The sequence below is a fragment of the Amblyomma mixtum genome, chromosome 9, assembly GCF_055824585.1.
Source record: "Amblyomma mixtum isolate Tamu chromosome 9, ASM5582458v1, whole genome shotgun sequence".
Lineage (NCBI taxonomy): Eukaryota > Metazoa > Arthropoda > Arachnida > Ixodida > Ixodidae > Amblyomma > Amblyomma mixtum.
This window is the reverse complement of record NC_143020.1, coordinates 115423782-115448368: the sequence shown is the minus strand read 5'-3', so window position 1 is coordinate 115448368 and position 24587 is coordinate 115423782. Positions and strand designations below refer to the sequence as shown.

At 49.3% G+C, this 24587-nt stretch overlaps 1 protein-coding gene across 1 annotated transcript; it reads right to left on the bottom strand.

Moving 5' to 3' along the window:
* On the bottom strand, positions 1-22684 carry LOC149330866 (neprilysin-3-like). Its single transcript, XM_089561562.1, has 11 exons — positions 22552-22684; positions 21073-21138; positions 19811-19939; positions 14118-14174; positions 13556-13579; positions 12492-12521; positions 10936-10977; positions 10653-10801; positions 9520-9795; positions 2871-4078; positions 1-488 (listed from the first exon to the last, which is right to left on the bottom strand). Exons 2-11 carry the CDS (start codon positions 21134-21136, stop codon positions 122-124), a joined length of 2346 nt encoding a protein of 781 aa, XP_089417688.1. The 5' UTR covers positions 21137-21138; positions 22552-22684; the 3' UTR covers positions 1-121.
* Positions 22685-24587: the final 1903 nt, after the last annotated feature.

Genomic DNA, 24587 nt, shown 5'->3' with positions numbered 1-24587 from the left:
TTGCTCTTGTTCTGTTCATCGAATTCCTTGTAAGCCCCACTGCTCATGTACTAATTATGTTCGGAACCTGGCAGTGAATAATAAGAAAATGAATAGGGCTGCGGCAAAGGCAGAGTCCTCATCAGTTCCCCAAGCATTCCCGTATGGACTCCATACGGTCGCTGTCCTGGCACTCGAAGACCTCGAAGAAGCGCGGCACGTTGGAGACGCCCAGCAGACAGGCGGCGTGCAGCGTGACCTCGTCCTGCTCGCCGGGGACGTCGCGCGCCTTGCAGAGCGGAAGACAGGCGCGCTTGAAGAAGAGGGCGCTCGTGGCGCGAACCCGTGGGGGCGAGGCAACCACGGAGGGCGGGTCCAGCCGGGACTTCTCCGAATAGCTCAGCTCGAAGGCGTCCGGCGCCAGAAAGGCCACGTCGAACTGGGAGTCCAGCAACTGCCCGTGGAACGCGGGGGACAGGCTAGTGTAGCACTTCTGTATCTGCTTGTACCTGGACCATAAGAGAGAAAACTGTCAACCCTCGATAGATTCTTGCGCTGATCCCTATCGTCCACTCCATTATATACTCCCCACATTGACACACATTCTAATCTTGCACTCCATGGATGTCATTCGCTTCCTTCAAAATCCCACTCCCTGGAAGAATCCACGACGTCCACCCCTGAAGTTGCCTGTGCCCCCTCCCATGCCACGGTTTCAGTTATGGGGGTTACCTGGCAATGCTACGATCGCAGGCAGTGAGCTGGCCAACTAGCCTCTCAGCGGTGCTGTCATCTGGTCACCTTCAGTTTCCTGGTCACACCCTCCAACCTGTGACGAGGCTCTGCTCTACAAACGCATAAACACGCATAATACACACAACAGACAATTCTGTAGCTTATTTCGGACGCTGTCTAAACTCACTCTAAACTCAGCATCACCAAGGCTAACATTTTTGGGAAGCTCCGCATCAACCAAACCTAGCTCTTGCTCCATCCGCCCCTTACATTATGAGCTAATCTAATCCTAATTCTAACACAATCCTGTGAACCCTGGGAATACGCTAGTACGGGTACCCGGATCAGGACGAATTCTGCCTCAACTGCCAAGTTTCTAAGACAGCTGATAGCTTTTCTTTCTAGCTGCGCGGCTGCTTTCAGGCTTGCGCTAAAAATTAATTACCATGATTAGGCTTTATATTGTGACGAAGACGAAGCTGGCAGTGGCGCGGGACGGAGCGCCCGCGCTAGGCCAGCGGCCATTAAATCATCTCATAGCCATGGTTCACCACGTCTCATTCTTCGGCTGGCCGCCGCGTAACATTTGGTGTGAGGTGCTGGGGTCCCTTCATCGCCATCCTGGTCACGGAGCTTCGGCGTCCTGGGCCTGCCGTGGACGTCGGCCGTGAGTACCTGGTCAGCGCCGCACGGCCGTGCCCCAGCCCGCCCGACCTGAACCGACCTCGAAGCTCACCCCAGCCCCGTCCCCCGCCCGGACCACACTACACGACGACCCAAGACCCGACGGACCCAAGACCCGACGGACCCAAGACCCGACGGACCCAAGACCCGACGGACCCAAGACCCGACGGACACAAGACCCGACGGACCCAAGACCCGACGGACCCAAGACCCGACGGACCCAAGACCCCACTGACCCAAACGTGAAGACACCGTCCCCCTGCCTCTGCCGTTCGGTGCGTCCAGAGACCTCGGCCGTCAGCTCCTGGCATCCTACGGCCCGGATGCTTCGTGGACCGGGACTCATTCTCTCATCTTTCTCATCGTGGCGGCCAGCACTGCACCATCTTCTACACATGTTCGATCCTTCACTCAAGACCATCGCCATTTCGCCGTCTGTTCGTCACCGATCGGGACGATCGCTCGGAGGCCCCGGGTAGTGTGACGAAGACGAAGCTGGCAGTGGCGCGGGACGGAGCGCCCGCGCTAGGCCAGCGGCCATTAAATCATCTCATAGCCATGGTTCACCACGTCTCATTCTTCGGCTGGCCGCCGCGTAACAATATGAAGGCAAACAAAACGTCAGTGATTTGATGTATTGACTAGCATATGAAATCTGCACCACCTCATGGGATTACCTTATACACATCAATCAATCAATCAATCAATCAATCAATCAATCAATCAATCAATCAATCAATCAATCAATCAATCAATCAATCAATCAATCAATCAATCAATCAATCAATCAATCAATCAATCAATCAAATCACCGCATACATGTCCAGAGAAAAACGGTGACTGAGGAAAAAGGTCCTTAACTGCGGCTTGACTGAGTTCCAGTCACCCATCAGCTGTGACGTACGATACATTTAGGCAAGAATACAAAAAGTAGCCTGATTAATCGTGATACGCTAATTTGGAGCACTATCTTCCTCAGAGCTGAGTAGCCCCCCTAACTCCTCTCATCCATTCCAACCTGGAGTACCTTGTTGGCGTCACACTGTCTGGACGACCAGCGCTGCTTAGTACTCGAAGCACATGACGTGTAGTTCGAGTACAGTGATTTTCTCGTACCTTCTCTCAATGACAGAAGCGGGTAATAGGAGGCTCACGCAGCTGTTAGCGTTACACTAAGGAAAGATTATGCACTGAGGAACGCAAGCTCGCTGTGAGCTTGGTTCCTTGGGGCGACCGCTACATGAGGGGCTTTCTTTGGGCTTTACGGCGTCCGGAAGCGCCGCTTGTAGTGACTGAAAACTCCATTTTCGCCTCTTGGCCACTAATGCACGCGCCTAGGCTTTTGTACGTTGGTCCTTTCTTGAGTACGCCATCTATGCTTATGAGATGCAGGTATACATCTGAAGTTTTATAATGGATACCTTTTGTGGTGCATGTTGAATGTGCCATGCATGTTGCAAATTTTCAAATACCTAGACAACGTCTCCTTGCTCCACGGATAACCGCTGGTGTCAGCACTGTCGTTGAACTGAGCCGCAGCGGTGACTCCGAGAATATGATGCGCCATCGCGATTCCAAGAACGGCTAGGTTGATGTATTTCTCCACCAGACCTGGATAGAACAGAGGGGGTACGCCGAAAGCGTGCGGTACAATCAGTGTCGTCGTCTCGCCTTCAACGACCAGGGACGTGCCCTGGAGCAAGTCCTGGTGGCGAGTCCAGTCGGCGTCGAGTGTGTGCTCGCAAGAGACGCCATCGTCGTTCCTGGTCTGCAGGACCACCTTGTTCCTGATGAAGTCCGTGGTCGTCAGGACCAGGCTGGCATTCCGCTGGAAGCAGAGCTCCCACTGGTCGCCCAAGGTGGTTCCGGACGGAAACAATGCCATCCCGACCGCGTCCAGCTTGTTCGCCAAGGCCATCCTCTCTTCGCGCGTCATCCAGTCTCTAGAAAGGACCTGCTCCTTGGCTCCCTTCTGCATGGAGCCAAAGTAGCCGTCTATTTCCCGCTGCGACTCTTCGGACACTGAAAGCAGCCGTGTGAGCAGAGGAAGCCAGGCGCTCCCGAAAACCGTGGCCGTCTCCTTGAGGCATAGCGCCCAGAGGCCACCTTCCGGCTCTGAAAGTTCGTCGTCGTACCTCACGACGTGCGCCAAGAGTAGAGCCATCAAGTACAGAGGCCTCGCTGCCGAAGTCGTCTCGACGAGGACGAGCGTCAGGTCTTTGCAGACGGCGCCAAACTGACGCGCTTCTATAGAAGCGCTGTCTGGCGAGGCTCGGAGCTGCGCCAAGACGTCGACCCACGTCTGCCCGGACAAGCTTCCGCAGGGGAGTTCTTCGAACTTTCCTTGTCTAGGTGGCTCTGTCGGAATGTCTTGCGATCTCTCGCTGTCCAGGATGGTAACCTGCTCAAGCACGCTGCCGGTCACGTTTCCGCGTGCTACAGCAACCAATACGCTCCGGAGGAACTGCTTCAGGGTGTCTGTGTTAGCGTGGTCTGCGCCAGTGCGCTGCTCGAAAGAGGGCTGCCTGTCCACGACGTAGTGGGTCTCGTTCCTTGTTGTCCAGGAAGCGATCTTGAAGAGCGAATGGAAGCGGTAGACGAAGGAAAGGCGAAGAATGTCTGCGAAGAACGCCTCTGGAGCAGTCTCTTTCATCCAGGTTTGCGTGGATATGCCCAGTTCCTGGAAGAATGCCGAACACTTTTTAGCATAAGCTCTCCGCCAGGTAGCCAGCGGGAAACAATTTGTCTGAGGCTTCTTCCATAGTCGCTAATTTCCACCCTCCTCATCATCATCATGTTTATGTAAACTGGAGCGCAAAGACAATCCGCGATAATTGCCAACTTGCTCCGCAAATTCGTAATCGCCTTGCCGGAGCCCCGAACAATCTCGAATTCGTTTCTCCTCCCTCGTTTCTCTTCCCTTGGCATCCACCCTGTCGCTCGAACAGGTCTGTATGTCTGCTGCTCATTATCTGTTCTGCCCAAGCATTTTTCTTCTTTATGAAGGCAGCTAGGATGCCGTTCCCTCCGGTTTCACTTTTTGTTTTGTTTTTTTAATCTAAGGCGCTCTTTTGAGCTAAAATTCTCTAGATCACTTATCACTCCGTCGTCACCAGTTCAAACCCGCGAGATTTTGTCTGTTTCTGGAATCCGCCCTTGTCTACTAAATTTCTGGACTGGCCGACATTTCGTTGGCGCAAGGCTTCACACCCCAGTACAGGACCACCACAAGGATAGGTATATCGCCTTCAGCGACAGGACATTTATGTGAAAGTGTCTTGTCGCTGCGCTAAACGCATTGCCATGATCAGTGCACAGTGCGCATCAGTCTGGTGTGGAGCACTCGGACGGTGTGCTAAAAATAAAGGCAAAATTAGGATCCCATTATAGTATAGACAATACCCAAGAACGAAGCGGCTAATGTCACTCAAGATCGACCTATTGTCACAACGTCGCTCTTCACCGCGTTAAACCTACCGCAACCGCTAACAGGCTACGTTTGCAGGTTCAGTGCTTTTAACCACGATATCAAGACACTATGTATAGATGCCATTGGGTGAAGACGGTACCTTGAAAAAATTTCCCGCTTCATTCATGTGTTGTGTGTGATTATAGCAGATTGGAGGTAGTAGTAGTAGAAAATTTTTATTGAGATCTTTTAAGAGATTCGCGGATTCGAAGCCTCCGTCGTCTTTCGTGGCGCCGGCGACTTGAGGCTTCTCTTCAGCAAGGTTGGGCCCCTAGTCCTGGGCTCCACTGAGTCGCGCTGCATCAGTAGCGTGCCGCACTAAGGCCCTTTGGGCCGCGAGCTCGCTGCTGGTGAGCCGGCTCTCCCATTGCTCCGCACTCGGGAATTCGTGTTGGTGGAATGCTTTATTTCGTTCGCACTCCCATGTGATGTGGTATAGTGTGGGTGTGTCGCCGCACCAGGAGCAGTTTGCTCTGTATTGTGTTGGTGACGTTATAGATGTACAAGTTGGGGAAGGAGTTTGTTTGTAGCCTACGCCAGCCGACTGCTTCCTCCCTCGTGAGGGCTTTGTGTGGTGGTGGGTACTTGAATCTAGTCCCCCTGTATAGTTGTAATGTCTCTGTGTATCCCCCCTCGCATGCTAGTAGCTGAAGCTCCAGAACATCTGACATGCCTGCTCGGTATGTAAGCCCTCGAGCTAGGCTGTCTGCTTTTTCGTTCCCCGCTACGCCTGCGTGGCCTGGGACCCAGATTATGTGTTGTATGGGTGTCTTCTCAGCAGAGGCTGCTGCCCCACTGATTATCCTGAGGGCCATGCCGCTAATTCTGCCCTTCGTATAGTTTTTACACGTGTCTTTCGAGTCTGTTAAGATGTTTAGGGATCGGCCTTTCCTATAGCCTTCTGCTACCGCCAGCGCGACGGCAATTTCCTCGGCCTCCGTTATGCCCACGACCTCCACTGAGGCGCATGTGGCCATGTCTCCTGTGCTATTAACTACCACCGTAGCGGCTAAGCGCTTCCCTGCATGTACGTACATGGAGGCGTCCGTATAGACTGTGTTCTCTGATCGGCCTAGCCTCCTTTCTATCTGCTCGGTCCTTGCTTTTCGTCTGTCCTCGTGTAGGTTAGGATCCATGTTTTTAGGCAGGGGTCCTACATTAAAGGTCTTTCTAAGGTCGTCCGGTACGTCCGCGTATCTGTCTACCAGTCCGCACGTGTTCCGACCCAACCTTCTCAGGAGCGCCCTTCCCGTAGAGGAGCCTCTGAGTCTGATGAGTTGTGCCCCCAATTGAGCCTCGGCAAGCTCATCGAAGGTATTGCTGATTCCGAGTTGGAGTAGCTTCTCGTTTGATGCGTTTCTGGGCAGGTGTAGAGCAATCTTGTATGCCTTCCTGAGAATACAGTCGGCTTGCTCTCGCTTCGCCTTTGTTGTTGCGTGGTAGGGCAAGGAGTACATAACTTTGCTAACGATTAGGCTGTTGACGAGTTTGAGGGTATCTTCTTCTTTCATCCCGTACCTTCTCTGAGAGACTCTACTGATCATTCTGCCAACCTGCTCCGCGGCTCTTCTCAACAGGCTGATGGTATGGCTGCATTTTCGGCTGCTCTGCAGCCACATGCCTAGGATTCGTACCATGTTCTGTTCTTGGATCAGTTGCCCCTCTAGAACTACTTCCAGCGAGGCTTTGGTAGGATTTCTTCCGATCCTGATGATTTCCGACTTCTCCGTCGAACATCTGAGGCCTCTCTCCCTGACGTAGGTCTCTACGCAGGTCGCAGCTTCTTGTAGTCTGTCTTGCTTCTCCCCTAACGATCCTTGGGTGACCCACACCGTGATGTCGTCGGCATATATCGCGTTTTGGATGCCCGGGATTTCCTTGAGTCGTCTTGCTAGCCCGATCATCGCCATATTGAACAGGACGGGCGATATCACGGAGCTTTGGGGTGTTCTTTTGCAAGGCGTGGTGAAGACGTCGCTTCTCAGCTCGCCTAGTCCCACGGTCGCTGTTCTGTCGCTCAGGAAGGCCCTGATGTAGTCGTGGGTTCTTCCCCCGCAGTTGGTGTTGTTGATGCCTTCCATGATGGCGGCGTGGCTCACGTTGTCGAAGGCTCCCTTTATGTCGAGGGCCATGACAACGTTTTCGCCACTTCTCGGCATTTTCTCGAGTACTTCCTCCTTGAGTTGGAGTAGTACGTCCTGCGTAGACAGGTGGGCTCTGAACCCGTACATGCTGTCTGGGTACAGTTGGTTCTTCTCTAGGTGCGACTGGATCCTTTTTGTGATTACTTTCTCGTACATCTTGCCCAGGCACGACTTGAGGGAGATCGGCCTGAGGTTCTCGACCTGGAGTTTCTTGCCTGGCTTCGGGATCATTACCACTACCGCGTGTTTCCACTCGGCCGGCACTGTTCCTTCTTGCCAGAGCTTGTTGAAGTAGGCTGTGAGCTGATCTATGGCTCCATCTCTGAGGTTTCTTATGAGCGAGTTCTTGATTCTGTCCGCTCCCGCTGCTGTGTTTTTTGTTGCCGACCTGATCGCCTCGACGACTTCCTCTCTCGTTATGGGCCGATCCATGGTTGGATTCTCTTCGCCCTGGTACTCTTCTTGGTAGCTTTCGACCTGGTCTCTGCCGTAGCATTTGACCCGGACTTCCTCGAGTAGCTGTTCGTCCGTGCCCGTGTACTGGTGCACCAGCCTCTGAATCGATTTGCCGCTTTCTGATTTGTTCTTGCTCGGGTCCATGAGGGACTTGAGGATCTGCCACGTCCTGGCCGTGCTGAGGGTGCCGTTCAGCGCGTTGCTGAATTGCTGCCATCCTTGCCTAGCCAGCTGCGTTGCATACTCCTCCGCTTGTTTAGTTATTTCGGCTATTTTAATCTTTAGCTTCCTATTGAACTTCTGTCTTTTCCAATGCTTGGTGAGCCCGCGTCTCGCCTCCCATAGCTTGAGGAGCCGCTTGTCCACCTCCGGAGTTTGTTCGGTTCTATCCACCTCTTTAGTATAGAGTTCTTGGATCTGTCTGAGTTGCTGGCTCCACTCCTCCGCAGTTACAATGTCGCCCTTGATCTGCTTGCAGTGTGCTCTGAAGGCGTCCCAGTCCGTTAGGCGGACCTTGCCTATTTTCCGCTTGATATTGTTTGCGGTTGTGCTGATCCTTATTATGTGGTGGTCGCTTCCAAGGTTCTCGAGCAGGTTCTCCCATTCTGCTTGTCTGGCGCCCCTTACGAAGGCTAAGTCAGGGCACGTGTCTGGACTGACGCTGTTCCCCTTTCTAGTTGGGTGGTGTTCGTCGGTTAGCAATTCGCACTCTGCCTGTTCTGCTGCAGCGCAAATGCCACGTCCCTTCTTGTCGTCTTTATTGTAGCCCCACCTCGGGCTCTTGGCGTTGAAATCACCTGCTATTACTAGGGTGTTGTTCCCCGCTAACTTTTTCGCCTCCGTAAAGAGCCTAATAAAGTCCCCATCTTTCTGTCTGGGCGGGCTGTATAGGTTTATAATATAAGTGCTTTTAGATCGTGCTTTCTTTTTGGGGATTATCTCCGTGATCACGTGTTCGATCCGGGTGTCCTCTATTTCGTTATGTGCTATGGCTACTACTTGTTTGCTAATGAGAGTTGCCGTACGGCCATTTTCCTGACACGTGTAGCCCCTAAGCGTAGGGGTGCAGTTTGTTTCCTGTAGCATAATTACGTCTGGTGGGGTTCCTCTGGCAGAGATGAATTGCTGCAGGAGGCCTTGTTTTTGCCTGTACCCCCTGCAGTTCCACTGCCACATCTCTAATTGTTGGAGGCGTTCTGCCATGATGGGTTACCATTGTTTGCGTTGGGGGTTTCTGTGCCGAACCTGCGTTCGTTAAGTAGTCTGTCTCTAGCATCATTGGTTATTCTGTGTGTTTTGGCTCTTGATGTGCGTCCTGACATTCTGTTCTAACAGGGCAAACTTTTGTTGTCCCTGCTGCATTTCGCTTTTTAACTGCTGCATCTGCTCTTGCATCTGCCTCTGCATGTTCATCATGAAGGTTTTAAGCTCATCGTTGGAGGTCCCTCCCTCGTGGTGTTGTTGCCCCGTCTCCATCGCCCTAGGCGGTGGGGTCTGAGTCCTAGGCGGTGCATAGCCTGTCCTCGATTCACGTAGTTCTCTGATAACCTCGCTTAGCTGCTTCCTAAGCTGCTCAAGTTCACGTTTAAGTGTCTTATTTTCCTCCGCTAGCTGTTTCTCGCGTGCGGTTTGTGTGTTGTTTGTGTTCGAGTGCGGAGCAAAGAGTGATTTGGGAGGGCCGTCTCCCCAGCTCACCTTAACGCCGCCGCTCTTCTTCTTTTGCTGTTGCTGCCCTTGCGTCTGCTTCTGCTTGTGCCTACCTTGTTTGTAGATCCGCGAAGATTTACTTCCAATAGAACTTTGTCTTTATTATAATGAGAGCACAAACAGACGATTGAAGATGAAAGACACGGCGCTGTTCCACCATCGTTTCTTTAACTGTTACTTGTCTGTTTGCGTTGTTGTCTCTAAAATGCAGAACCAACTAGATCGACTGTCCAGTATTGTAATTCAGCCCCGGGCAGATGTGGTCTGACCTCGTTTTGTTGGCTTCATAGGGCACCTTTAGAGCGCTCTACATATGGCGGACGCGCACTGTACTGCAGCGTTTACCTTGAACAGCGAAGCCGCTACTGCTTCGAGGTCGGGCGGAGGTCCGTAGAAGTCCAGGCAGGAGCGGTAAAGGAGCGAGGCTGCTCGTTCGGCCACACCGCCCTGGCGCTCTCGCACGAGCGCCGCGTGGCGGGCCTCGCTGAAGTTGTGCGCGACGTCCGCCATGAAGGAGCGCGGCGGCGGGGACATCCGCTGCCAGCGGCCGCAAACGTGTCGGTAGAAGTCGTCGCACGGGTTCACGCTGGGGTCCACCACGCTCTCCAAGTATGCCGCCACCTGGCGAAGGCGCGTGGAACGAGATCCAGCATCCCTATACCTCAGTCTCACAAAGTTTCGTGAAGTTCGCCATGATGTCGGTGTACTGACCCTTGAGCGAAAGCTACCCCTCAATATGATAAAACGAAACCATGAAAGATTATGATGACAGGAGAAACACTTGAGTAGAACATGCTGTTGGTCCAGTTGGTTTGACACTGGTTTCAAATTCAAATTCAAATTCAAATTTTATTTTGCCACCATGGTACAGATGATGGCGGGGACCCGTAAAAGCTGCCGTTTGACAGCTTGACAAGGCCACGGGCGCCCCCTTTGACAGCAATGCAGGGGTTTGGTTGTTTTCACACACACGCAAAAAAAAAAGAAAATACAGGAAATACAGATAACAAAGGGAAAAAATACATATAGCAGAGCTCTTATCAGGTTACAGTAGTCAGCATAAAATCAACAGCATTGTTGATGGTTGACGGTTTCGCAGTAGCATGAGGAGAGAAGGCGACAAGGACGGCAACCACTGATGTGGTTCGGTGATTTCGAAGACAAAGTTCACAGCTGCTCCTTATCCATGCCCTGAGGTAAGTGATAAGAGCCCTGACAAATTTTGACCGCAAGAGGTTCTTAACCTGAACTGATATCGTAATGGACTAGAGCTTTCAGTATTTCCTGTACATTAAAATGCAGCCAACCGGCGAACAGCAGCTATGCCCACTAAGTTACACTGAGGCTGAAGAAGGAACGGTGCCATGCATTCGCGATTGTGTAAAGCCCCTCGGTTGTGAAGCTACCAGCGCCATCAGCTGGCTGATGCAAAAAGCGGCCGCGCGATGGAGCTGCCTGTACTGCGACTGTGGAGGCACCTGGCGGCACGCGTTGCTGACACAGGCGAGGTCGATCATGTCATCGGTGTGCAGGAGCTTGATGACCACCAGTGTGAGGATGATAGAGCACACTGCCGACGCGGCCACGATCAGCAGCACCGACTGACGCCGGAACACGAGGGCAGCATCTACGTATTACGCGGTGTAGAAAGATTCTGTAGCTGCGCAATTTCGGAACTGACAGCGCTGGCAGGCAAAGCTAAAAAAAGCAGCACCAACAGAACCATTCGCAGCCAAAGCAGTGCAGTTCTGGTTGACGTACCGTCTGACCTATAGTGTTGTTGTCCGCCAGAGCTTCTTCGTCCTGCAGAGTAAGTGAGGGGGGGATAAAGGTCAAGGCTTTTATCGCAGATACTGCAGGCGCATACATCCACCTAACTTTGGTAGACGTCCCTCACGGGACTTCTGTTAGGAAAGATTACTTTCTTTCGGAGCATCGCTTGCTTCTAGGGGCCCTGCAACGCCCTTTGTTTACTGCTCGGTCTAGCTGCATCCGAGACTACTCCCTTCCTTCATCGCTGCTAGCGCGTCGGGATCTGCAGACGCAGGGTGGCGAAACGGCATACGTTGGTTAGCACTACCGAAATATGCAGGGGAAAAAGAAATAGCCTAAGGACGCAGCATATGCGTTCGTCTCACTCCTGCTTCCCTCGTCTTATGCGGTGTATATTCTTAAGCTATAGCGACAAGCCACGAGTGGCAGCAAACAATAAGCAGCCACTCAGGCATAACCATGAACCCTTTTGTTTAACTTTTTTTTTTCGTGACATGCTCGAAGTGAGTGTTTTCGAATTCTTGCGGGCAAGAAAAACAAGCAGTGGTTATTTAATGGCCACTCATTCTTGAGCCCGGCGCTTCTGACCGTTTGTCAAACCTTTAGGCCCTCAAGGGTTGGGACTTGAAGACAATGGACTCCAGGTAGGAAATACAGCTAGGTTGAATTCCAGGCTTGTTGGTAGTTTATAGCGGACAAAAGAGCGCAGAAAACACACGTACGAAGAGATCCATGCGGCATGAAAACATTTGTAATGTCAGCACTGTTCTCGTGTTTATTTTTTGTCCTTGTCCCTTCTGCACTGTTTAATCGACGAGAAGAACAGGCAGTTCGAGCATACGCGGACACCACTATGCATGGCGACATATTGAGACAACAGGCAAGGTGGCCACACAGGACTAGCAGTACCGCTTTAAGGACAGCAACCAGAGCACGCTGAGGCACACGCAAATACATACGAAGCGAAAAGTGACCTTCTTGGGCATCGTTGTGCTACGCGTGAGCATTGTTCAATTTCGCTCCGTCGACATCGTAGCGAAAGTTAATGGCTCAGTAACTGCGCGGACCTTCAACCATTGGTATAAGAATGGTTGAACGCAGTCTAGCGGGAGTGACTTTTGAAGCTTCAAGACCTTGCCCAACATTAGACACTGAGGACGCAGACAGGCGAACAAGAACCAGAATCGAAACACTTGAGCGCAACTAGCAGCCAACATCACCAGACATTGAAGAATGACTACAACATGAGTATTTGCCTTTCTCTACAGTAAGCCCCTTGAAACGATTATTCGTACCTTCAATTGACACCTGGCGATGAAAGACGTGAAAGAGGTGGTAGTTTTGCCGAAGAGCTCGTTTATTTTCATTCCGCACTTGCCAGTGGCGCTCGTACGTTTTGCGTTTCATTGTTCCTGTGTCGTCTGTGCATTTTGCTGCACAACATCTTCGAGCATAAGATATCTTGGCGAAGACGCAATGCCAGACATTTAGCTGCTGCACGTAGTCGCTGCTGTGTATAACCTCCTCCGTACGCACATACTTACGTTCTGGGGAAATCAATTCCACTGTTTTTCCTGCAGTGTAAAATAAGGATATGAATGTATCGAGCCCCTGCTCTTGTCATTGAATTAAAAAAAAAATGGCCTGGTTTAGCTTATGGTTAAGCCTAGGATGCGAAGCATACCGCCGGCGGAAGCTGCGCGTCCGCAAGCGAGCGCACGAGTTGAGCCCTAGCTTTCACAGCTGTTGTGACGTCAGCGCCCCTAGCGGAAGGAGCGGGAGTTAGGCCGCCGGTGGAGGCTGCGCGTCCGCAAGCGAGCGCACGAGTTGAGCCCCAGCTTTCACAGCTGTTGTGACGTCATATCACGTGGTGCGCCGATGTAGGTCAAGTGGTAGCTACAAGGTCGCGGGCGACGGAGCAAGGAAGAGCTCGGTTGTGCGGCTAGTATGCTTCGCATAAAATAAGCATGTGGTCCCCAGTGCACTGCTTCCTGAGTGAGTGTTCCTTAGCTCTTGCCGGACGCAGCATAGTTGACAACGAAAAGGTTCCAACGGTTGAACCTTTTTACATAACACTTGCGAAAATATAATCTTTATTCTGTTTACTTAGTGGCTTTCTGGCCGGCATGAAGATGTGATGTGGTTCTGGCTGTGTTTGTTTTATTTCATTACATGAATTCCATGTGAAGTTATCTTTTGCGAATAACGAAGATTAGCCAAAACAAGGTCAGAAAAAGAGAGGCACAGGAGTAGACATCTATGACGTATACGGGGTTTCCTGCTCCGTATCGGCGTTTGCAACAATCGAGTTTTAATATATAGCTACCTACTTATGCTGGAAGATTGTACCAAACTGAATGCGGGTATCAGTAAAATAAAGCAGAAACAAACTTCTGAACCTTTTTCTACTTGTTTCAAAATAGCAGCTTGAGCTGGTTTGTGACAAAGAGCGAAATAGGGTGCGCAATTAGAGGCGCAGTTAAAAGGCGTAGCCTAAATAGTGAAATAGCCACGCATCTCGTAAACAGGGGTCATTTTAAGTTTTTCTCGTTTGTTTGGGACATTTCTGAAAACACTACGAAATTCACCAAGCGCATCATTGACTCACCTCCCATGGAAAGCAGTGCCACAACTGGAAAATGAGAAAAAATATATGCATTGAAGTACAATTTTAAAACTGCTGACTTTGGCTAGAGAGCTGCAGTGAAAATGCAAAATATAGGAATTTGAGTTTGAGTTTCTCTCTTCTACCAGAGCCAAAATTTTACATCGTAGAACGTCTATCCAACAGAATGAGAGATAATCAAGATACAACCGATCCTGTTTATGACGAAACGTTTTATAAGGAAGTAATGGATATAACGAAGAAATGACGACTCCCCTTGGGAGCTCGGTCAACACGGGCTGTAACGAAGCTACGGCTGTAACGAAGTAATTACCGGACACCTTCAACTTCGTTACAACGAGGTTAAACTGCATTGCAGCGAATGTGTGTAAAATTTCGGGGAACTTGAGAAACTGCGAAGGAACGTGTATAATTTTAGAAAACTCTGCCATGTGATTTCGCGTCAGAGAAAATCCTATCCTTTAAGCAGAGAATAAGAGAGAGAAGGTAAATGCAGTTAATTAACTGAGCCGCGCACTGCAACAGCACAGGAGTGCAGACTTACGAGCAGGCTCGTACTGTCCCGGCGAGACGACACCCACGCTGGACTGGGTACGCTCTTCTGCGGAAAGGAAGATGAAGATAAAACATAGAATTAGAGATAGGTTAATGGGCGCAATCTTATCGCTAGCAGCGTCTCCCGCAAAGCTATCACGAGTGTAATTTAGTTAAATCCCCCTATTCAGCTTACTTTTTGCAATCCGTCACCCAAAATTTCAGAATAATGGGCTGTTCTGTGAATGTTCTCAGTGTGAAAGGTTTATGTTTTAAGGAGGAAATAACGTCCCAAAGCGGCTTAGGCTATCAGGGACGCCGTAGTGAAGAGCTCCGGAAATTTCGACCACCCGGGGTTCTTTAACGTGCACTGACACCGCACAGTACACCGACCTTTACAATTTCGCCTCCATCGAAATTCGACCGCCGCCGCCGGGATCAAACCCGCGTCTTTTAGTTCAGCAGCCGAGCGTACTGTGAAAGGCGCGAGAGACAAAAAACACGACACAAGACACCACTAGCGGTAGTGTGTCGTCGGTATTGCGTTGACCCCCACGTGCTTATCACGCGGAGAACATGCACAAACTCACCCAGCAGAAGAGCGCTAGTGTGCACTATCTTGTTTCCCCCGGGCCGTTCATTTCAGATCTCCTAGATCATACCATTTGGGAAGCATTAAAAGCGTCTATACTCCATTTCATGAGTTCCTTGCCGCAGTATGGAAGTTAAGAATAACATCTTGTTGGGCGAGTTGGTGCGTACTGTTGTAGGTAGGAATTGCGCACAAAAGACACACACAGGAAAAAACACGAGAGAGACTGAAAGAGCGCCAACTATCAACTGGTGTTTATTCGATTCAGTGCCGCTTTATAGGCAGTGTGCACACGTGCCTACAAAGAGGGGAAGGAGGGGGTAAGGAGGCAAATCAACCCTGCTCGACAATCCATCAATAACGCTCCAAAAAATTCTTTTCCCCGTTGTACAATGAAACAGAGGTGTCACTCACACAGTTATCACCTCTTGCCTTGATGTGATATGCCTCTAGAAGTTCACGGGAAACTTTGTCCTTGCTCCTGCCCAGAATTCTGATACTTTTTAGCAGTGGCTCACAACCGTTGCATGCAATGCAATGAGCAGGCAAATTTGCTCCTTCTCTGTTCCTAATTGAACGCTGAAGATCCCCTGCGCGTTCATTCACGCAGCGTCCTGTCTGGCCCACATACACGCGACCACACTTGAGCGGAATCAGATATACAACGCCCGTGGCGCATTTGACAAATTGTGCCGCATGCTTTATCTCGCATGCTCTTCGTCAAGCGCCTTTCGCGCTGATCCTTGGGCACAACCCGACGAGCTTGCGTGGCGCCGAAAACACCACAGGGACGCCATGCCTATTTGCCACTTTTTTTACGTTGTGGGCCACCTTGTGTATATACGGGACGACCGTAGTCTTTCTTCGTGGCAAACGCTCCTCGTTGGCGCGGTTTCCTTTTTTTACCTTCCGAAGAAGGTTCTCGGCCACAGCTGAGATGACCTCGCAGGGGAAGCCGGCTGAAAGCAGCCTTTTAAGTTAGAGATGGAAGTTAGAGATCTCCTCAGCCAATCGAAAGTGCGTTAAACGCGTTCCTCCGTGCCTCGTAGTCTGCTTGTCTACTCGCGGCATAGGTATACATGGTTTCAAAAGACTATAAATAAACGCTGTCTGCTTATCGCATACTGAAGGAACATTAGGTAGCTCTAGAATAGCGCATATATGCTGACGTACAATAATGAACATTCTGCGGCACGTTACGCTGTTTGCCACATATGCAAACGGAAACGCAATAATGACTTAGGCCTAGTGGCGCTATCTGGTTTTAGAATGGAGACCCTTTGTCAGGGGCTCTAGAGCAGCGGGCTTGGGAAGCGGGACAGCAGATTTCTCCAGTGGGGCAGCGCACCCATTAATCTCCAACTGCTTCAACTGCTCGCACGCAAATAGGATGTCTGACAAACGAATCAATTTTAGGACGTTATTGATGTGAAGAACTATGCTGAGCTAGTTGGCCATGGAGTGCATATTGCAACTGCGCAAAACGACGCAGGACGAAGAGAGGAAAGCACAGGACAAGACACGGAACTTCAACTAAAGTTTACTACAGGAAAACCACATTTATACAGGAACCGTAATCACACCTGGTAAACAGCCGAAACCATCAAATAACACAGGCACGTGGGCGCGTGTGGCACAAGTTAGCGTCCAGATAGTTTAACTCTTCCTTAGATAAAGATACTGAAGTGGAGCTGATGCACCGGTCATTTTCTTTTTTTATGCAGTAGGCTTCGAAGATTTCCCTGATAAGCTGGGTCGTCAATTTTTTTGTGACAATTGTGTCGCGGAACCTGGGGGTGCAATTACTACAATGGCGACAATGTTTTGCCAGTTCCCCGCCCCCCGCCAATGATTCAACAGCCCCCCGCCAATGATTAAACATTGTCACCATTGTAGTAATTGCACACCCAGGTTTCGCGATACAATTGTCATAAAAAAATTGACGACCCTGCTTAGCAGGGAAATCTTCGAAGCCTACTGCATAAAAAAAGAAAATGACCGGTGCATCAGCTCCACTTCAGTATCTTTATCTAAGAAAGAGTTAAACTATCTAGATGCTAACCTGTGTCACACGCGCCCACGTGCCTGTGTTATTTGATGTTTTCGGCTGTTTATCAGGTGTGATTACAGTTCCTGTATAAATGTGGTTTTCCTGTAGTAAACTTTAGTTGAAGTTCCGCGTCTTGTTCTGTGCTTTTCTCTCTTCGTCCTGCGTCGTTCTGCGCGGTTGCAATATGCACTCCATTGTCAACAACCAACTAGCCCGCCTTCACTTGTTACTAGTTAGCCAGTCGTAACGCGTTTAATTTTAGTCAACTAAATCAACCATGCCGTCGTTGGTTAACGGCCCCTGTTCATGAGCATGATTAGTAGAATTTTAACACACTATGCGCAAACTTTTTGTTTTAAAATGGTCATCCCTCCTCGCGTGTGAACCTTTTTAAAGCTGCCCATTTCAATTAAGCTTTATATGCATTAACAAATACATTTTTGTACTGTATAATATAAAAAATGTAATAAAAGGCTAGATAGAATTGCATAAAAGGTTTAAATAAAACCTGCAATAAAATGAATAACTAAACAAACTGGAATTCTTGCACGCAACCCCCCCCCCCCCCCCCCTCCCCACTCGAGAAAAAAATCTGGAGTCCCTAATTGACATTCTCTTTTAGGCCGGGCAGCGGCACAATTACCGCTCGAAATTAAAAAAAAAATGAAGTAGGCTTATGTTTCATAGGTTTCGCTTTATGTGAGGTGAGACAAAACGAAAGCCTGATGCCCCATTTATTGCCACTGAACGTACTGAAAAACCCAGAAACAACGACGAATTATCTCCGAAGCGAGGAATACTGCTTCGAACCGCGTCGCCAGTTTAGAAACGTAACTTTTGGCGCACGCAAAAGGCACACGCTCTAAACTCGGGAAATTCTGCACGTACCGCGTGTCTACTTTAAAGCTGAATTGTAAATAACGTTCGGCGCATGCGCACTTTAAAGCGCGATGACCACATGCCCATATGCTTATTTATACTGGCACTACATTCCGCAGCGTTGAACGTCGCTTCTGCACTCATCGCAGCTTTGGTTGTGCTGTAGGAACTACTAAGGTAAAGTATAATCTCAGAGGCCACTTAGCGGAGTTTTATTGATGGCAGCGCCATCTGGAAGAGGCCAATAAGAGAAGCCGTCATTTTTCGCTGTTATCTTTTCACGAGAATTCCTTTTTTCGCTTGTTTACCTCTCAGCCTGTATAGATTTGTTACTGCATTTGTTTAATTTTCTGGCATGCGTCTATGCGTTCAGAAATCTCGGAAGTTTTGTACACACTTTACGTTATTGACCAAAACCGCGAATTTTGGCCGAATAGACCGCCGTTTTTGAATACTTGGACATGTATTAAAAATGTATTTAATATATAAGTAAATGACATGAACAGCGCCCCCCCCCCCCTCCCCCCCCATCCAATTGCTACCACCCTGCCGACGTGATTGCACACACAAACACATATAATATAAAACCTGTCAGGAATTTTTTATACGTCGTCTACATTCGGAGGTGGCCTTGGCCTTTAGAGTATGAAGACAAAATGGATTCATAAATAAATTTGCCAGAAAGATTCCGGTGAGTCTTTTCCGGGGAAAGAAAGCACCGACTGGTACGTTGACAGTGTCCAGGAATCGTATACAATGCGGCCCCTCAATAATCATCCGAGGCCGTGGTAGAGAAAAGTTTGTGTGTGCAATCACACACTGTGCGAAACACACACGTTAGATGTGGTCGGAGCTATCCGTTTAACAGCAGTGAAAGCAGGCTGTTCGTTAGCATTTCTATGTCTAGTAGTCAGCCGAAAGCATAGATATATATATATTTTTTGCAGTGTGTATGTTATTGCACATGCAATTGCTGTGCAACGCGAGATGGACTTGAGTCTAAGCGATAAAGGTTACACTGAGTCCGACTGTATATGTCACCTGGGTCTCCGCGGAGGTGTTAGGTCATGACGCTGAGGGCCGGGGGCCATTAGGCTGAAGACCTAAGCCTCTACTGGCCGGACCACATCACACATACTTCCGGTGTCTAAAAAACCGCGAAAAGCACTCGACGGCGAGTAGACGGCAGGTTGGAAAAGCTTCCTAGTGTCTTGGAGGAGCCCCGGGTAGCTACTGACCCCGTGTTAGGTTTTCCTGTCTCCGACGGTCGGAGCCCGTTTCGTATGGTGGGTGATCGGGCATCCCGTGAGTGGGGCCGCACCATTGGGCAATCTCGATGCTCTCCTTGCCCTGGCCAGGCAGGCCAGCAATGGAGTCGAGACAATCGAAGGATCTGAACAAAAACCTCGCTGTCCCCATTCCCAACCTTTGTCCAAACCCATTCCCTACAACCACTTTTCCCATCCATCTGCCCTTCCCTTCCGCTACTTCCCAGGGGAGATCAGGGGAGTCTCCCCGAGCCCGCTCCCCCGGCTGTGGGTCGCTATAGTAGCTTTTCCCTTTTCATTTACTTTTCCACCTACGGGTGGTGAAATTACAATTTGTCTACGGGCCTATTCTTTTATTTTTGATTTGGGTTAAGCCTTTTGTACGAACGTGGTGCAGGCGGGGGCATATTATTTTTATTTCCTTTTCGGTTGCCCCAAGCTATTCTTTGTATATGTCACCTGGATAAGTAACGCGGCGCACGCACCGGCCGAAGGACCTCGGTTCGAATCCCTGTGGTCGGGCTTATATCTTCATATCATTGCATTGTGCGTAATTTGAAACAAATGATTAACCTTTCACTTCACATAGCTCTATGCATGCACCAATAAAACTTGGGTTGGGCCTAGTTGGTACATGATGTTGTGAAGGTATAGGATGCGCAATCAAAGGACGAACCACGAAGAACCACGCTTGTGTGTGTCTCTGTGTCTTTCTTCGTGGTTCGTCCTTTGATTGCGCATCCTATACCTTCACAACATCTATGCATGCACCTTCCGTGATTTTGTTGTCATGGCTGTCCTATTGGAATAATGAAGTAAAGAGACCGTCATTCGCCTGGACGCCTCTAGCGCTCAGAGAGTATCATGCTGCGCGGTGCTGCTGTGGCGAAGGGAGTGACAAAAGGAGGGTTTACCTTGCGGCTTGTTTTCTGGCTCGGCTCGGCTGCGCGCGTTCTTCTCTGGCACGATGGTGGTATCACTCCTGGCGACATCCTTGGCGATGTCTTTGGCCCCCTCGCTGTCCGGCGTTTTCACTTTGTCGCCTGGAATGCCGCAATATGGCAGCACTACGCTTTTGGTCAGGCTTGGAGGGTGGTGACGTAGCTTAAGGTGCGTACACATGGCGTCACGCGCAGATGTACAGAGTGGACCACACATACCGGGAACACTGAGGCGTGTGGTTCTGCTTGCGGCACAGAGTATGGTAGAATGGCTCTAGAGTATGGGAGTATTAAGGTCACTGATGAGTACCACGATCCTCATTTCCGTGCTACCTGATCTGGAAGCTTCATGATTGCCCCTGCCGGATGTTCGCTGCACTGAAATCGCTTCCGTGCTTATCCGCCTTAAAACGTCGTTATAATAAGTAATAAATTAAACTTCTGCGTAGTAGGCACAGCTTCGTAGATAGTGTGGACGGACACTCAGATAAAACAGGGAACCAATTTTTGTAACTAGTTGAAGCAGCACCTTCTGCATATAGACTGTTCCACGAGGAAAGCCCAGAGGCTCTAGAGGCCCGCCGCCCTATGGAAAGTCTCTTCTAATTATCATGTCTGCTGTTTTAGAAACACTAGGCGTATGCTTGTATACGTTCAAATCCTGGCGGCGCAGTGGAAAGGAACGCGGTGCTCTAAAAACTTATCCAGTGACTGTAAGGAGTGTAGGCCCTGTCGCACTGTACGGGGACGCTGTCTGCTGGGGGAACCCGTAGCTGGCGCTGCTCTGGCCTCGACACCACACGCTCAAGTGCTCCCGCTATCTGAACTCTGAAAAGCGGCACACAGACATTTGGGTGCAGCCTCAAGCGACTATGATATCATGACTTCGCAGCAAAGCAAAGTGGACTCTTCTGAACGACATGCTAGCCGAAGCGTTTTCAATGCGATATCATTAAGTCTTCATTGGAAAAAGGTATCATTGGTTACGAAATTCGCTCATTGGTTGGAGGGAAGTGACGTCACCAGAACGAGAAATTTCCATTGGCTGGAGAAAAGTGACGTCAACAGGGCGGACAATTCCCATTGGCTGGGGAGAAGTGACGTCACCAGACCTGGAGAGATGTCACTTCCGGTAAAGGCATCAACAGCATCTAATGCTACCGCAATGCCAACACATGAGGTTATTAGGTGTTTTTGCCAACTTTTCTTGCACTGAAACAACAAGGTCAGCTCACCCACAGTCTCGGGCTCCTCAGGCGAGCGGACCTGCTCGTCGGCGCTGATTTCGGGGTTGAGCATGGCTGCAGTGCGAGAATGAGAACATTACTTTCACACGTCGTCATCAGTGCCGTAGCGGCACTGACGCAACCAAATGCGGCTGGGCCTGGGAGGATTATGATTCATAGCGACGGCTTATGAAGGCACGTTTCAGAGTTCTCCGGTGTCGGTGCAACTCCGCAGCACGACGATAGGTCAGCTTGTAGTGGCGTCACATATGACGCAACTGCAACGCGCCAGGCTGAGTAGTACGAACAGGGTGTCGTCATGAGTTACTGCGTGGCGATGTGAGACGCCCTCTACCAAAAAGGTAGACAAGTAATAAGTTGAATAAATGAGGGAGCCTGGCAAGAACCCGCAAGCCAAGTTTGCGGACTGGGTGGGAAAAGTGGCCCTCCGTTAGGGAGCCATTCATACCGCCCCATTGGTCTTTTAGATCAATAAGGTTTCTCCAACCCAAATTGTATTCACCATCGAAAACAGCCATTGTTGCATCTCGCTTTACACAGTGGCAACCGTAGTGCGTTTTTTTTGTAATAGTTAATTGCCTAACGGAAAAATTAATTACTCAATTATCTAAAAGTTATTTTCATTTTGCAAAGTTAATTGTAAAATTGACTGGTGGGTGTTTTATTAAGAGCCCCAGAATTCAGCCAGATAATAGCAAATTGCCTACTGTGGGCACCACTTCTGTCTGATGCTCAGTATCGTTTATTGGAAGCGCACTTTAATGTTCGAATAAATTGACTTGTCGCTCACAGAAACAAGAGGTAATTAATAAACTAGTTAAAATAGCTACGTGCAAACCATACAAAGTAAGTTGCGCACCATTCTGTTGCGTACATATTTATTCGTGAGGCTCTGATATTGTAGCTCTTTGACTAGAACCGGAAGAATTTTTCTTACAAATTCTACCCTGGGTTGACAAAAATGGACAACAGGAAGAAACTCGAGCTGCAAGGTCATAAAGCTTAAGCTATGATCCTTCGCTTCCTCACGAAAAAACAAAACAAAAAACCTTGCAGTCATTTCACTTAAAATGTGTGCAAGCAAGCCCAATTCACCCCACCCCTCGCTACATTCGACTTATGGACAAAACTGTTGTGGCTTACACCAACACAATTATATAACACCCATATATTCCTACGAGAGACGTTGCAAGTACCCTGTTTTCCGCGTTTAGATAAACTAGTGGTGTTTTCAGTTTTCTTCTGCTCGCATGTGTAAAGGCAGCGTCGGCATACTATACAACCAAATGAATTTGATTAGCAAATAAATAAAACTCCAGTAAAATTCTCCTGAAGGAAGACTTTTTAGCAGGCTAGTTGGCCCATGACTGTGGAATACATGTGGGACAAGAGGCGTCAGTCCTGTCGTCTAAATAACCTCTTCGTCAAGTAAGCGCACAATTATTGCGCAGTAGGTGGAATACTTACGTGACGTGAATCCTGAACTTGCTGCTATGGTGGAAAGCACAGTAACCAAAAACTTCGCGTTACTTCACATCGTACAAGTTTGAGAAAGCGGCTTTCTTTGCATGCACGCAAGAGCAACGCTGGCAAAGGATTCGTCGGTTGGCTTTTCGGCCCAAGAATGACTGCCTCTTCGGAGGAGGCTGACGGGAGTTTTTTTCCCGTCTGTTCTCTACGGCAGCCTTTTGCTTGTCACCTCGTGAGAGGAGTCCAGCCTTTGCCCCCATATATAATTTCCAGCTTAAAGGGTCACTGAGGACGTGTTCATAAAATTTTGATCTTAGTGAAAATTGTTTTTATGCCTCTTTCTGGGTACGCTGATGCTTTCAGGCAAGAAAAAAAAAACGAATTTATTGATTAGAACATCCAACTTAAAATTCTCCCACCCCTCGATATAAACTCGGTACGTCAAATGGACACCGTGATCACCGTTTTTCAATAGAGGTGTAACCTAGCTTCCGGGATGCGTGTGAGGAATCTGCCTTGACGCATCGCATTTCGCTTGCGAAAACGGCCGATGGTGACAAGCCCTGTATTCAAATTTTTTTTTGCCATTTCCAGCTAATGGCAGCTCCGTATTCATGGAAGATGACGTCAGATGCAACTCAAGAGAGCAGCGGAAAATGCTCCTCAGAGGAGGCCTTCCAGTCAACGGCGTCGACCGGTTTTCATTAGGCCCGGTTAATCCTCTTGTACCTGCTAGCAAGATTTCGCAATGGGCTGGCATGAAATAGGCGACAAACCACGGATTAACTGGGTTAACCGCGACTTCATGGCAATCGGTCCACGCCACTGGCTGGAGAGCTTCCTTTGAGGAGCATTTGCCGCTTCGTTGTTGAGTTGAATCTCACTAGAGTGCGGTAATCGACCGATATAAGCCTATTCGAATTAACGTCGTCAGTGTTCCTTTAAGCATTTTTAGTTTTCACTACGTCATGGCCAAATTGAGGGCACGGAAAAGAGTCTCAAATACTTACGTGTTTCACAATCAGGCGACTCTGTTGTGAGATAATAGTAGGTCCGCAAATACTCAGTGTCTCCATTGGCTACTGCGCAGTCGCGCAGACTAATCGTTGAAGGAATAGTTTTTTTCTAGGAGCCCTCACTAGTCTTCGCACGTCAACAAAGCGGTAGTGACCGTTAACACAAGTTTTTCAGACCACTACCTACAGTAACACTGCACGTCAGTGTTGGACGGCATTCGCATTCGAGTGCGGATAACGCTACGAAAATCAACAGTGCTTACATCTTTGCTATTTTCAGTGTTGAATGAGTTGAAGGGACGGTTGCAACATCAACCTATTTGGTTGTATTGTGCCAGTACTTTTTTTTCTCGGTAAACTGGTACTGATTTTACTAGTCATATACCAGGAAGCGCATGAAAACCTTCATGCTGCTTATGATGCAAGAAAGTAATCTCACGTGTTTCTGGGTCTGCAGGCGCTGCAAAACAGAAAAAAGCACAAAAAGATTATCGTTAACGCCTCTGTTGGCATTTGAGGACAGCCGTGCCTTGCTCGCATATTTATAATTATGCGACGCTTTAACAACATTAAAATTCGGGCTTGTTGGTTCATACTTCGGAGCAGTAGCGCAAACAGGACAAGGGGCCAAGCTGTGCGTGTCTACTCGTTCTTGGTCCCTTGTCCTGTTTGCGCCATTGCTCTGAAGATGCGACGCTTGTCACTCAGTTTGAGTCAAGCGCACTTGTTACAACAGGCGCGTGTCAGGTACTCTACGAACAGAGTGTTGGATCTTACGTGTTTCCAGCTCTTGTTGGGCTGCAAGAAAATGAAAGGAAAGCAACACTGAATGCATTAAAAATGTTCCTTGTTCAGAGGCGTACCGATTGACTGAACTCTCAAGAAGATTTCATTAACGCCGTATACATGAACTCTACGAAGGGTCAAAATTCAAGAGAAAGAGCGATTTTTGAGAAGAAAAAGCGTGAATAGTTTTCTGCTGTCACCGTCAAGGTTTTTTTTTTTTCACTTGCCTTT

Coding starts and splice junctions, on each gene's coding strand:
- LOC149330866 (XM_089561562.1), bottom strand. CDS start 21,136: ATGCTCAACCCCGAAATCAGCGCCGACGAGCAGGTCCGCTCGCCTGAG. Junction 4,079..9,519: donor TAGCGGCTTCGCTGTTCAAG/GTAAACGCTGCA, acceptor GCATTCTTCCAG/GAACTGGGCATATCCACGCA. Junction 489..2,870: donor AGCAAGGAGACGTTGTCTAG/GTATTTGAAAAT, acceptor CTTATGGTCCAG/GTACAAGCAGATACAGAAGT.